The 13,569-nt window shown below is 45.2% G+C and overlaps 1 protein-coding gene across 3 annotated transcripts in view; it reads right to left on the bottom strand.

The window, feature by feature from the left end:
- Positions 1-13,569, bottom strand: part of LOC135907752 (coiled-coil domain-containing protein 137) — a 38,504-nt gene that overhangs the window by 15,059 nt on the left and 9,876 nt on the right. For 2 of the 3 annotated variants that reach the window (XM_065439479.2, XM_070523177.1), the window contains one exon: positions 4,725-4,864. In XM_065439479.2, coding sequence (XP_065295551.2) covers positions 4,725-4,864 — 140 coding nt within the window. Of the gene's footprint in view, positions 1-4,724; positions 4,865-7,755; positions 12,882-13,569 lie in introns of those variants that run through there. The other variant, XM_070523176.1, reaches the window with a different exon arrangement.

The following is a 13,569-nucleotide window of genomic DNA, read 5'->3' as shown; positions in this document are numbered from 1 at the left end:
GAGCGCATTAAAGAACATTTACGCTCACACCTACGTGCCACTTTTGTAAATGAGAGATGCCTGCGTGCTACGCGCAGGCCTTGCAGATAATGAACAAAACCATCATTGCGCAGGGTGGGTAGGCTCACTTTCATTTGACTCGCCCTCGTACATTAGAAATGCGAAGATACAATGGAATATACAAATGCTAAGATACAGCTTGATAAAGGGCAAAAAATTGCCACTGGAAACAAAGCTCACTGCACGTATACACAAAACCTCACAACAAGATATCTAAACATACGTATAAGTTTCCAATAAATCTACGTATCTAAGAAAAAGTCATGGTATATAATGGGTCAAACAAGGCTAATAAACATGTTGCGCAATCACAGATTCACAGAGTCCTAGATCCCGCCCCAATTCCATCCACTCGCCCTGATGTATCGCGCACGACGGAAGGCGTGGTGCGCTTGCTTCCCGCTTTTCTTCTTTGCGCACACAAGACTGAGCCACCATCATCGGCTCACCCATCCCCCCCCCCCACACACACACGCTTTCACTCGCACATACAGCATGCGGTGCGCGGTCACGATGTTATCGCCCTTATACTTTATGCGGAACATGATGGCGATGGCGACGGTAGGAATGCGCCTAGAGTCTCCATATAATTGCTATCGCAATAATGTAATGAGCATCCGGCAGCTGAAGCGTCCCATGGTCCATTACTTTCCGCAAAAGAAGTAACAAAATAGAACTTTCACCATGCGACAATTCGCTGCGCCGCAACATTCTTTTTTCCTTTTGTGGGGCGGCGGAACCAAACGAAAAAAAAATACGCAAAGGAAAGTATGTTGGTGACAATCGAATGCCTACTTTGTGCAACTAATGTGGCTATTAAAGGAATATCGAAGAAAGCACGAGACGCTTGGTTCACCAAGAACCATGTGAATACTGCTCGGTATCCTACACTGGCGAGACAAGACTTTCTGGAAAGGTTGCGCTCAAGCGAACGCGGTGCAATCCGTCGAGTCCCCACATTGATGGCGGCGAGCGACCATTGTTTCTTTTATGCGAAGCATATTACTAGAGCTCAACCCAGCTCCTCAGGCGCGGCGGTGTCGCCTTCAATGACCTTTGACCCCATGCCATACCACGTGACACCATGACGTCACGACAGAGGAGAAACGGGACTCCAACTCGCGCCGTCGCTCGCGGCGTCGCGGCGGTATATAAGCAGCTGCGCTTGTTCCTAGGTGGCTTTGGCTCAACTCTTGCAAGATGGGCTGGGTGGGAATCGAACCAGGATCTCTGGAGTGTGAGACGGAGACGCTACCACTGAGCCACGAGTACGATGCTTCAAAGCGGTACAAAAGCGCCTCTAGTGAATGCGGTGTTGCCTTAGAAACGAGCTGTTTCTAAGGCTCAGGCGTGCGTCGCTTTCTCAGGTGCACATTTCGCTGCCGCGCCGAACGCTGCGTTGCTTGACGCTCACCGCGTCCAATGCGGGGCGCGTAGTTGCTGCGCCGTAGCCCATTGTCTTCCACCCCTTGGCGGGTCGACGGGAACGCTGTCGCGTTCCACTCTTGAAGGCGAAGCAGAGTAACGCATGAGTTGTTTCTTCGTCTAGCCGAACCAAATATAGCCAAGCAACAGCAGTTCACCAGGCTAAACAGTGGTTCAACAAATAAAATAAAGGCTAGTATGCTTCGCATCCTGGGCTTAGCCTTAGCTAAGCCACAGCCATTTTTTCTCGTCTGCTAGCTAGAAAGCGTCCAAAAACTCTGCCAGGCGAAAATGCACTCGGCCAGAGAAAACCGAAGGCGCGCAGAAGTGCGCTGCGCGGTGGTCGGGGCAACACGTGAAAAACGCATGCGCTCTGGCTGGCTCTGGCAGTCCCCGGGTAGGGGAGCGAGAACAACAAAATTGAAGAGGCTCAACGTGGTCTTCGCGATTAAAAGTCTTAGTATAAAAAATAAATAAGAACGTAGTTACCTTGGCTGGCTTTAGTGTCTTCACTGGATGCTTTCGCGCAGGTGAAAACAAAACTGATATTTTTTATGTGACATGACGGCACAAATGAACCACCACAACGCTTCGTCTCATCGGGCCTCGCTGCGGGCTTTGTCAACTTGTCTGATAGTGCGTTGATTTGGCTAGTCTCGTTGTATGGCCCGATGTGCGACTTTGGAAAAGTTAATGCACCTTTGGCGTCAAATATTTATGGGAACATTAAACTTACAAAGTTACGCAATTGAAAATCTAAAGCACACATTTGGAAATGTCAATGCACCTTTCAGATCAAAAGTTTATGAGAGCTTTATACCCATAATGTTTCGGAATTGACATACACGCGCTCCGTAGATTCCGTGATAGAGTGTAGATTCCGCAACCTCCGCGATATGCCGCGGCGAGCCCGTTTGCCATCAAAACGTCCTTGAAACTTAGAGCTCGGATGGGGCTGCTTGCGTTATGTGACTCCCGGTGCATGGGCGTTGCCGCGAAATCCAGCCCCAGTTCCCAATTTCTGCGGTGAGATGGCTTTTCGAGCATGAAAAATACGTTCTAGACAAAATCCAAAATGATTTTCTGTGCCGGGGGTTGCTTTGGTCGGCGGTGCATGGACAGCGCGAAAAAATTTCGGGGGGGGGGGGGGGCTGAAGCCCCATAAGCCCACCCCCTGGCTACGCCCCTGGTGCCCACTTTCACTTGTGCTCACTACGAGGTCGGCAATGTAGTCTTTGTTTCTGGGCTCTCCCGTGTTCGCGACACTATCATCTGCACTCACAAACTCGCTGACCGTTGATTTGTCAATGGCTACCGGAAATTCTGACAGCTCGGTCTAAACTTCGGCAACACCAGCAGCGGCTTCGTCGCACTCATCAGAATTTACAGTCATCACAGGGCACGTGGAAGCCAGCACGTCTGAAGCTATTTCGGATAAACCACTTGTACACGGCCGTGCATACGCGTAGGGCACCACAGGCACCAAGTCGCGAGTTTGTCTGCTTTAGCCCTAATCTCCCCTTTATTTTCAAGATCGTGCTGACAGTGCTCCACGGAATCTTGCACACTGCGGGGCATCCGACTTCTCACCGCGTTCGACCAGATTTATGATTGAGCTTCACAGCGAAAGACGAATCCTGCCGCTTCATCACGGCAACACTGCGGGAGAAGGTCCACAAGGCGCAAACAGAATGAACCCGAAAAGCAGCGAGACAACTCGTGCAACGTTGAACTTGTACTTCCGCCATCTTGCACAACCAGGGCACAAGAGCCTCTGATTGGCTGTCTGAGCAAGCGCTGCAGGTGGGCCTGGATCTTTTTTTGCAGGGGGGTGTCGATGGCTCGCTCGACGCAGCATGGTCACGGTAAGGAGAGCGATTTAATGGAGACGACGACGCCAGGCTTTCCCACCACCGCGAGGGAAAGCCAACTTCTGGGGGCACTTTTCCGCTGCTTGACGTTCAATATATCAGGAGTCGCTGCTACTTTTGTTCAATGTAAACGTAACTTGTAACTATACCGTGTTCAGAAATTGTTCGATATAAAGAATAATTCGATGTAAACGGGTTCAATATAGTCGGGTTCGGCTGTATATTGACGGTCTCACTCGCACAATAACAGCAGTGAGAGAGCGGCCCCAAGAAACTTCCAGTGATGGGCCTTACCAGTCTGCTATGTCAGAACACAAAGCGTGTTTTTAAGTTCCTTCACTGTGCGAAAAGTCTATTTTTAAGTTTTGAGATAAAAGACATATGCATTACGCCTTAAAATTAATACACAAAATTTCTCGTATAACTTATGGCAACCTTGACTTGTAAAATTGTAGTTCTGTACAGAGGAAAAGCGTCGAAAATCTGTGGGCTTAGATTTTAACACACTCTTGCTACCCGATATAGCCATGAATTCTTTTCTTGCTCACTAGATTTAGCGGACTACGTCAGTGAGCAAAACCAGAAGTCATTCAGGGCCTGTATTTGTAAACAGCGAAAGGGTCTATAAAGAACCTGCACCACAGTACCAAGAGAAGAGAAATGCAGATGAGGATAGCAGATAGTTGAGGCTGAGATGAGACAAGAAAAATTCACATTGAAATTCATAGGAATTCACAGGCATAGGATCCTGTCTGCAACTGAAGTGCAAGACAGGGTCGATTGTAGATCAACAGGAGAGGCCTTTTACTGCAACAGACAAACAGCCTAATGATGATGATGGTACTGTCATGAAGTGATGTGCAGGCAGGTGACAAACTGAAGAAGCAACGCTATCGGATGAATTTAAGAATGCTAAACAAAGACACAAATATGCAGCAGCGAAATTGAGAGCATGGTCGTCTGCTAACAAATTGAACAACACAGCTTCCAGTTGGCCACTATTTCGCTGCTCTGTCAGGCACTCTAGGTCACCTGTAACATTCTTCAGGGACCCAATTAAGCTGCCCAGTGTGGCCTTTAGCCCTGAAGACCATCCTGATTTTCTGAATAAATAAAGATTGATTGGTTGGTTGAAAAAGAGAAAGAAGACTGGCATTAACTGTAACAATTCTGGAACTTCCCTAAATGCATTGCATATAATTTGATGGAAAGAAGGCTGTCCTTCTGGAAAATGGCTGTAATAATCATGACACAAGACAGTTTTCATTTCCGACACAAGTCCCTTCACAAGTTAAGGCCCTCTTAGTAAACTCCATCACAAAAGGCAGCTAGAAGTTCCAAGCCAGATGGGGCCTTTGGAGTGCTCACCTGAGATGAGGTTCTTAGATGCCTTTCGCTTCCTGCGCCGCTTCTCAGGCTCGTCACCATCATTCATGCCATCGAACAGGACCTTGAAGCTGCGTGGAACCTCCTGTTCCAGATTCTTTGGGGGTCGGTTTGCACGGGGACTGCAACACAAGGAAAGCACCACAGGTGCATCAAACGATGGCCGTCTACCACTGAGACCAACCCCAGTGCGCGACTAAATGAGACTATCATTCTTGTTACATGCCAACCTGTGAACATTAGTATTCATATTAGTATTCATAAATACACAAGACTGAGAAAGGGGCATGGAGGGGGGCGAGGGGGATCGCACCAGTTTTTTTTTTTTTTTTACTTTTCCCTGCGCAGACAGCTTTTGTAGGATACATGTGTGCTTTATTTCAGGTCATTTACCTCTAGATGTCCCACACAAGCAGCAGAAAACTTGATATAGGAGAGATTGGCAATTAGCAAAGCATTGTTTTTAGACCACAGTGACTATGCTGATGCCAACTTGACCTGCTTCAGGAACTTGCTTGTATAAGTTTGCTCGAAGCAAGTACGCCTCTCATGTTATTTCACTAACATCTGTTATCTCACTAAATTTTCTGTTATCTCAACAGATTTGTAGAGCAACCAGTGAAAGTCTTTCAAAAACAGAATTTTTTGTTTTTATCGTGAGGCAACTTTCGCAAAATTGTAAAGCAACTTTAAACTCATAAATATTTTTAGAAATTCGAGGGAGTAGTCAATATAATGTTATCATGTGAAAGCAGAAATTCTTCATCTGCAGATAGGCTAGCACCTGCCTGAAACACAATGACAATATAAGAAAAAGAAGGAAACGCAGACACAACCCACTGAAGACTAACACTTGTACAAGCAGACCTCGACATCCTCCTGGCTCACCTGTGGAACACGGACCTCATGGCTTAACTACAGAGTGTAAAGCACCCCTCTCCCTGCCGGGAATGTTACCAGATTATAAAAGTAAGTGGTATTTCTGAATGAAAAGCAACTGGTGGACCACAAAAGTAATGTGGCACTGAGTTTATTGATCAAATGGTTTAATGATGGAGCAAAACTATTCAAAACAACATGCTGCAGGGACCATGACGTGTGCCATGTCAGAGGGCTCTCGACTATCTTTGAGAAGCTGGGTTTTCTTAATGCGTACCAAAAGCTCCGTAGATGGACACTTCTCCGTTCTGCCTATATTAGAACATGGCTGTGTGACAGCCCATAAGCCTTTACAAGGATTCTACCAGGAAATCATTACTTTTCGAGGTATGGTGCTGAATGCGTCTACAACATGTAATGTTCTGTGCTTATTTTGAATATGAACTCCATTTTTGTTTGAACCCACTAGTTCCAATTTTGTGTGAGCTTCGTTTAATTTTCTGCAGAGACTTGCAAAACATCAGTTTTTCGTATTTTGCTCAACAGAGTTCAATAGTTTCTGTACAATTCAACGAATATCATAAGACAAACAGTAACTTTATTGCTCTGTCTATCCTGAAAAAAGTGCTGTAAAATGTTGAAATTGAACCTCGAGAGAGTGTTCTTCTGAAGCCTGACTGTGGCCACCTTAGGTGACTAGTGTAAGCTTGGTTCATGCGGCCAGAGCCTCCGCTCCGACCAGCTTTCCTTGTCCTTGCCACAAAATGCAACAGAGAGGGCACTACACTGCTCCTGGTAACATTCACGGTCGTGAGGTTAAACAAATTGCAGTCAACCTGTAACATTATTTTCTTTGCAATTCAAAATCTTGTCAAAGTTGACAAATGTGGGTACTTTGAAATAATATTTGAAGATGCATCACTTGCACTTTGTAGGTGTTGTGTTTGTATCTGAGAGATAAACTCATACACTGTTAACACTCGCACAGTATGCTCAGCTGTGAGAAAAGTACAGGGACTAAGGATCCCATGATAAACCAATTTTTTTTTTTGCCTACTTATGCATGTTAAACTGGAAATGAAGACTGCAGTCCAAACTCAGCATTGTGAGCTTTCCAGCGATTCTGTGAATTTTAGTTTGTGTCTGAGCTACAACGGAATTTTTTTTTGTTTGGTCTGCCTGCAGTTTATATAGGTTTCTATACGTTTCGTAATGAGTGTACATCCCATGTCCCCAAGCCCACAATGATTGCTTTTTTTACAGAAACTCTCCAATGGCAATTAATGAATTGAACAGGCTGCTTGATTACACTGCAGCTTCAGCATGTCTTAAAGGGACACTAGAGAAAAATCAGTTCAGACTGATAAAGTATTCTTTGACAACTCCACTCCTTGCAATTTCACAATAGGCTGAAAATTACAAGAGAAAATGAAGGTGCGAAGTTCTCATTTTGTAAAATTTCATGCCAAAACCCCGACACCAGCACCTCGGTGTGATGTCATGGATTTCAATCTATTTTTTTCGTACTTGAGCCATGTTGGCACAATAAAATTTCCCAGAATTTGCCATACTGACTTTGGCTTCTTTAGAATACCATGCAGTCCATTTTTTACCTTTTACCGACAAAGAATTAACTGGGCTATAGGAGGTGCTACCAAAATCTGTGTCATCACGGCAAGTTGATGTCAGAACTTCAAAGTGGTGTTGCCACCCATGTTTACTTCTTGCAACTTTTCTGGATTACCAAGCATCTTCTCAAGGCAAGAGTGGATTTTTTTTGTTTTTTGGTACACAAGTAAAAACATTCTTCTCTTTAGGGTCCTTTTATTTCATATTTTGGGAACAGTGAATGGCTTGGTGCTCACGCACATATAGTGTCACAGTAATGTTACTGCAAGATGAACTAGCTCTACATTATTTCTCTTTTCATGATATACCTCACGTATGTTTCCTAGCTACTCCTGCTGTAGGAATGCCTTCTACTGCTCACCATATCTATTATTTTTATGCTAATACAGAAGCCCTGGAAGGGTTCAAAGTATCACTAAATGAAATGAAACATGATCACTACACTCACATCTTTTTGTTTCAGACATGAGGCAGCCAATTTATTATAGAGTGAACACAACACACCAACAGTAGAAACCATGATTTATTGCAAGCAGACACATTGAATAAATTTTAACAGCTTCATATCACCACTGTAACATCAATGAACTCCTACTCTACATATCTACCACAACTTTCACATTAAGGAAGCTCCTGTTTGAAGATATTTTTTGTACTTTTTTCAGAGAAATACAATAGACTTAGCAAAAACCTGCGAGAAAGTTCAACTGGATAGATAATAGCAATGTTTGATCAGAAACTCTGCAAGACAGTTATTCACACCTCACTACTGTATGACTAAATTTCCTGCCTTTTAATTTGCATTTCGCACTTTAATTATTGGACCCACGTGCAAGAACACGCAAATCCATCACAATGTTGGAATTGAGATAATGAGAGGTTTGTTTGAATTGGCAAGGTAGCAGCAGTAGAGGCCGACACCAGTACTTCACTACTTGTGTCATGGGGACATACGCGATGCACGATGCTTGCCGAGGGAAAAACATCGATTAGAGGTGCATGAACATGGAAGTACAACACATATCTATGTACCTATAAGGCATCATACCCCCTGTGTCATAGTGGTACACCAATTCGAGGGATTGTACAAGAATTAGCACATACGCTGCTGCTCATACCCTGTGCTCAAGTTGTCTGTTCCAGCGACCCACATAGTCTACCGGGCTAGACAGCAAGTCGTCTTATTCAGGCAACATTCCCAGGTGTCATTGCAATACCAAAATATAGTCGGCAAGAAAATGACAAATGCCCAACCACGGGGAAAAGGCTAAGACAACCTTTTCAATGGCACAGCAACGATGACAAATCATGGCGCGACGCATTTCTTCTCTCATCCTTCTTTTTAACCTTATGATGTACAACTATGGGCAATGTAAAAGGGAGTACTAAATTACTTTCCAAGCAATGATTGCTCTTCATTCTTAAGTGTCATGTCGCAGTGTCATGTCAATCATCCAGACATGTCACTTGAAGAATTATTGAAGGCAACATTTGTTATTTGTGTAATGTGTTGCTTGAACAGACGACTTAAAGCTTAGAGAAATAATAAAGCACGTAAACCGAATGTCTGAACGTTCTTGTTTTACTTCGCACCGCAGCAAGAGAGAAGTGCTTCCATTTCGTCTGCTTGTTCCCATGTCGTGCAGTTGCGCATAGACACTGAAACTATGCCATTTTCTACTGTGTTCAAGCGCGGGATCATGCTCTGTGATTCTCTTGTGTCTGCCTCAGTATTCGTGTAGCATTGAACTATACCACTAGCCAGGCGTCCTCGTGCGCAACGCGCAAAATTGTGCGCTGCGTCAAATGAGACAATCACAACAGCTCGCATGTGACGCCGTGAGCGAAAGTGCACCGCACCACAAAAAGCGAGGAGAAAAAAAAAACTGAAGGTGGGGCCCATGACATATGCATCATGCAATCCTCCAGTTCCTGTATGGGGAATGCAGGGAAGGAATTTCGCTTGCAGAGGCTAGACGGGGTGAGTGGAGAGAGTGTCTCGCTATGTAGTGGAGCTCGCCTGCTGAAATTGGGTTCACGGCACTGAAATATTTCTATGTCAGCTATAACGAGCCAATTTGAAAAATTTTTCCAGCACAAAGTTCCCTAAAGGGCATGTAACAACTTGCAGCGTATAACCAAAATTTGCTATGGGGCCTGGAGAGCGGCCCTTTAAATTCAAACAAGATGAGCAAATAAGCATCACCTATGCTACTTGTTCAAACGTACAGCCTCATGAAACACATCTACATTCTATGTGTGTGTAAAATCACCGAGAACGTTTGAATACACATGCTGCTTGTCAATTTGCATCAGTGTGCATGGTTACAGTCTGCATCATAAGTTTATGGGGCACAAGATTTGAAGAAAAAAATCCTGGTTATTTGCAAACATGGGCACGCAGCCTAGGTTTAAGATTTGTTACTCATGCCAGCACACACAAACAACACAGTGCTGCAGTGTTTCACTGGCTTCATGCTAAATATGGGCTGAAATTTGGCTTTCTCTTGCAATGTACATGTTGGAAACTTTTGACCGTGACTGTACATGATTAACACCATACCTGCTATTAGTTTTACACAGAAGCAGCATATAGCTCCCAATAGTATGTTATACCAGTCATTTAAAACAAAACCCCTTAAAACAAAGAAGTCAATAATCTAATAATTTCATGGTTCGGCCTCTGGACTCAGTGCCATATCGTGCAACATTTTTCAGATTATAGGAGGCAAGAAAAAGAAAAGCTCTTGTACACTATCACAATTTCTTCTAAATTGTCTCATACAGTTGGGCCTGTTTCTGCATTCTGTATATTAAGCAAAGAGAAGGACAAGTACAAAGGTCATCACAAGTTTTCTATGGGAAAAAGAATTTTGGTTTTCTTCTCATAGTGTTTTCCACTGGTCGCTGTGCAGGTTTGCGCTTGCCACTGGCCATTTCAGATCAACCACTCTGTGCAGGATTGTTCTCACTTGCTCCACCACAGAGGCGCCAACTTGGGCAAAAACAAGACAAGAAGCATACCTCACTTCTACCTTCATGTTTATTGGTGCCCACAGGTGACTTTGCTTGCCATGGCAACGTACATAAAGGAAGTCACATCACTTTCGGAACCAGTTTGCAAAACTTGTGTGCTAAAACTTCCTGTGCGATTACCCGCAGAAGCATTCCTGCTCTCCACTGGCAGATTTGGATTAGTGAAATCCAAACATTCGTCCCAGGATTTCAGAGGCTGCTCTGGATCACCCTATAGAAAACACCATTAGTGTCTTTATGGTGCATCAATCTCGGGCATCAATTGCTTAGCACTTCAGTGAGATTGAAGTAGGTTAGAGGTGAGAACCTTGACGCTGTAACAAAAAATAATGTTCATGTATATTATATTTCATGTCTCAAATACATGACAGTCGCCTGCTTTTGCAAGAATGCACAGCCATTTCAGCTGCTTCTTTGGTAACACTTCGCTTTTGTTTGTGCAAAGGCTCATGCCACTTATAGACAGTGTCAACGGACATAGGGTGCAATTCTGATCCAAGATGTTTGAGCACCACACATTTATGAACAGATAGCTCTAAACTGAACCTCTTCTCAGACCATTAGATGCTAGGGACAGTTACAGTACGCAGGAGTGACCAGCTGTCATTGAAACTAATGCACTTATGCATGATGACAAAACTTATGCAAACATTTTTCTGAAAGAAGCTGAGTGCACTGTTTCACAATGGTACTGAATCACTCATCAGGATGATTGGACGAAGTGTCGGGAAAGTTGGTCAGGACCACGCAGATTGCAAGCATCTCCTTCGCTACTGGAAGCAAAGAAAGTGGGAAAGGCTGCTGAAATATGCGATAGCCCCTTATCTTGGGGATGACATGCTCTATATCTTCATACAGGGACACTATGTCGTCCACTGTCAGCACACTTGCACTCCCATGCTGTCCCAGAAGCCGTGATAGATTTGGTGGAAGGCCCATTTCATGCAAAATGTCTTGAACTGCTACGTCCCCGTCACCCACCTTGCAGCTGTCGTCATAAGAAGGCGGCCCTTCTTGACAGTCATACGCCTTTGCAAAATGTTTAGCTGATGCCATGTCCATGGGAGGGCAGACAAATATTGTGGCACTACGAGAAGAGATTGACGTCACTACTTTGCAAGTGTCTGAAAGTTCTTGCAGTTCGGGGCGGGAGTCGATTGGACGGTGATCGCAGTTGCTGACAAATTCTGTAGCACTGCTCACTAATGGTGCACCTCTTACATGTGTACAATGGCCAGAGCAAAGGTGATGCAGGTGCCGGTAGATGAATCTGGTCCAAGTCAGGCAGATATTAGAGACTGTATTGCATGACACGTGAAACCGGAAGGCTAAGTCTGGCTCAGGCAGCCCCAGCCGGTACCGGACAAGGAGCAAGAACAGCCTGTTGCGGTCAGAGAGGAACCTACTGCTCCGCGATCTCGTGTGACTTCCGACTCTATCGCCAGCCAGGCGCTGGTAGAGGTCTTCAAAAGTTGCATAATCAGGAAGGCCAGTGTAGAAGTTCACATCCTTACAGCTGTGCCGAAAGCTCTCGATCGTGAACTGCCACTTCTCCAGCTTCTGGCACTTCTGCTCGAGCAGCTCCACTGTCCGTGCTAATTTGTACTTGTCCTTCTTTGCATCCTTTGCCTCCTGCTTATACCACTCCACGGCACGGTTCATCTGTTCAATCTCCTTTTCCAACTGCAAGACACGTTTCTGAAGGCCGTCCAACTCGAGAGACTGTTCTCCGTTGCTGGGGTGAGCATTCCCCGAGTGGCCCAAGTGGGTAACACTTGGCATAGCCTGGCTGGAACAATATACAAACTCAGGGGGAACCTCTGTGGCTGCTTCCGAGAGAATTTCCAAGGCAGTGTCATCCGGAAGAATTGCCTTGCCATCTTCTGAATTAATGGGCATGTCGGTGTCTGAAACAGCGCCCATGCTTGCATCCGTGTCGGAATCGGACTCGTACCCACCGGACGCTAATATTTGCACACTGCAGCGGGATAGTGCCTGTGGTGAACTGGTATCTTGGTTCGACATCTGAGATGGCTCGTCGCACGATGCGTGGTCAGGACCTACACCTACTTCCTTCTCCACTCTATTCCCGGTAGCGGGCTTGCAGTATGTGTGCACGGGGTCCACAGTTACTCTCTCCTCAACGTCACCTTCACATTTCTCAACTTCATCTTTGCACTTCACCTCAACAACGGCAGAGTTTATGTTGGGAACCAACTTGTCGCCGCGACACGCTCCGGTATCCAACACAACCGCGGTAAACGGAGTGGTCTGACCGTGCTGTGGCCGAACGAGATGGACGGCAGAGGTACGCGGGACTGTCGCGATGAGCAAAGCTGCGTCGGGAACTGGCCGACAGTGCCCAGCGGCGCCTTTCTCCGGCACCCTGCCAGCGAAGATGTGGGGCACGGTGCCATCCTTGAGGTAGCGCTTGCCGTTCACATAGCCGCGATAGTAGTCGTCCTCATCGAAGTGCCTTGAACACACTTTTGTAGCTCGGTGGAACTTGAGATCTCGGTCCTCGTCCTTCGTTATGGCATCCAGCCACTTCTGCAGCAGATCCTGGTTCCCATAAGGCAAGCGGAAAAATGAAACCTGCACAAAATTCAGTTCACTGTCACCAAAATGCCTGGTTTTATCAGTCGAGTGTCACGCTAATTTCATTCTTAACGAAAGTATGAAATGAGAAAAGGCAGGGAGAACAAGATAGAAGATGGGACGAGTGCTCTGTTACACTGGGAGTTTACTAGGGAAATCATGCAATTTATATACCTGTCAGAATAACACTTGGCATGCAACAAAGGCCACAACCCCAAGCAACACTGCTTTGAAGTACATGCACCAGCTCTCAGCAATACCATCAATATTGGAAGCATCTGCTTAGCCTTAGTTGGCACAAGTTCACCTTTGTAGAAACAGCACTAAACACGATGACATATAGTAGTGAAAGATGGGACAGGTGTCACTAAAAACACTCATCCCATAACACTGAAAATGTTCCAGAGATACTGCATCTCAGATTCAAACAGAGATATCAATGTTTCACTCACACAGTTGTATTCTTACTGCTTTATTAAAAATGTTACTAGTATCTGACATGCAAGGATGTCCCTGCTCTTTTCAAAAATTCAAAACTCACACAGCCATTGTTCACACCCACACGCAGAGATGTGCGCGCTTATTAAATGAACACTGTCTTTATTCTTAACAATAAATGTGTGTCCCTTAGCAAATGCATAAGTGACACACTATCAGAGTATGCATCCGAGATGTGGTATCTCAA

This window comes from Dermacentor albipictus, chromosome 8 (genome assembly GCF_038994185.2).
Source record: "Dermacentor albipictus isolate Rhodes 1998 colony chromosome 8, USDA_Dalb.pri_finalv2, whole genome shotgun sequence".
NCBI lineage: Eukaryota > Metazoa > Arthropoda > Arachnida > Ixodida > Ixodidae > Dermacentor > Dermacentor albipictus.
The sequence above is the reverse complement of the archived record's forward strand: the minus strand, read 5'-3'. Positions and strand labels throughout refer to the sequence as shown.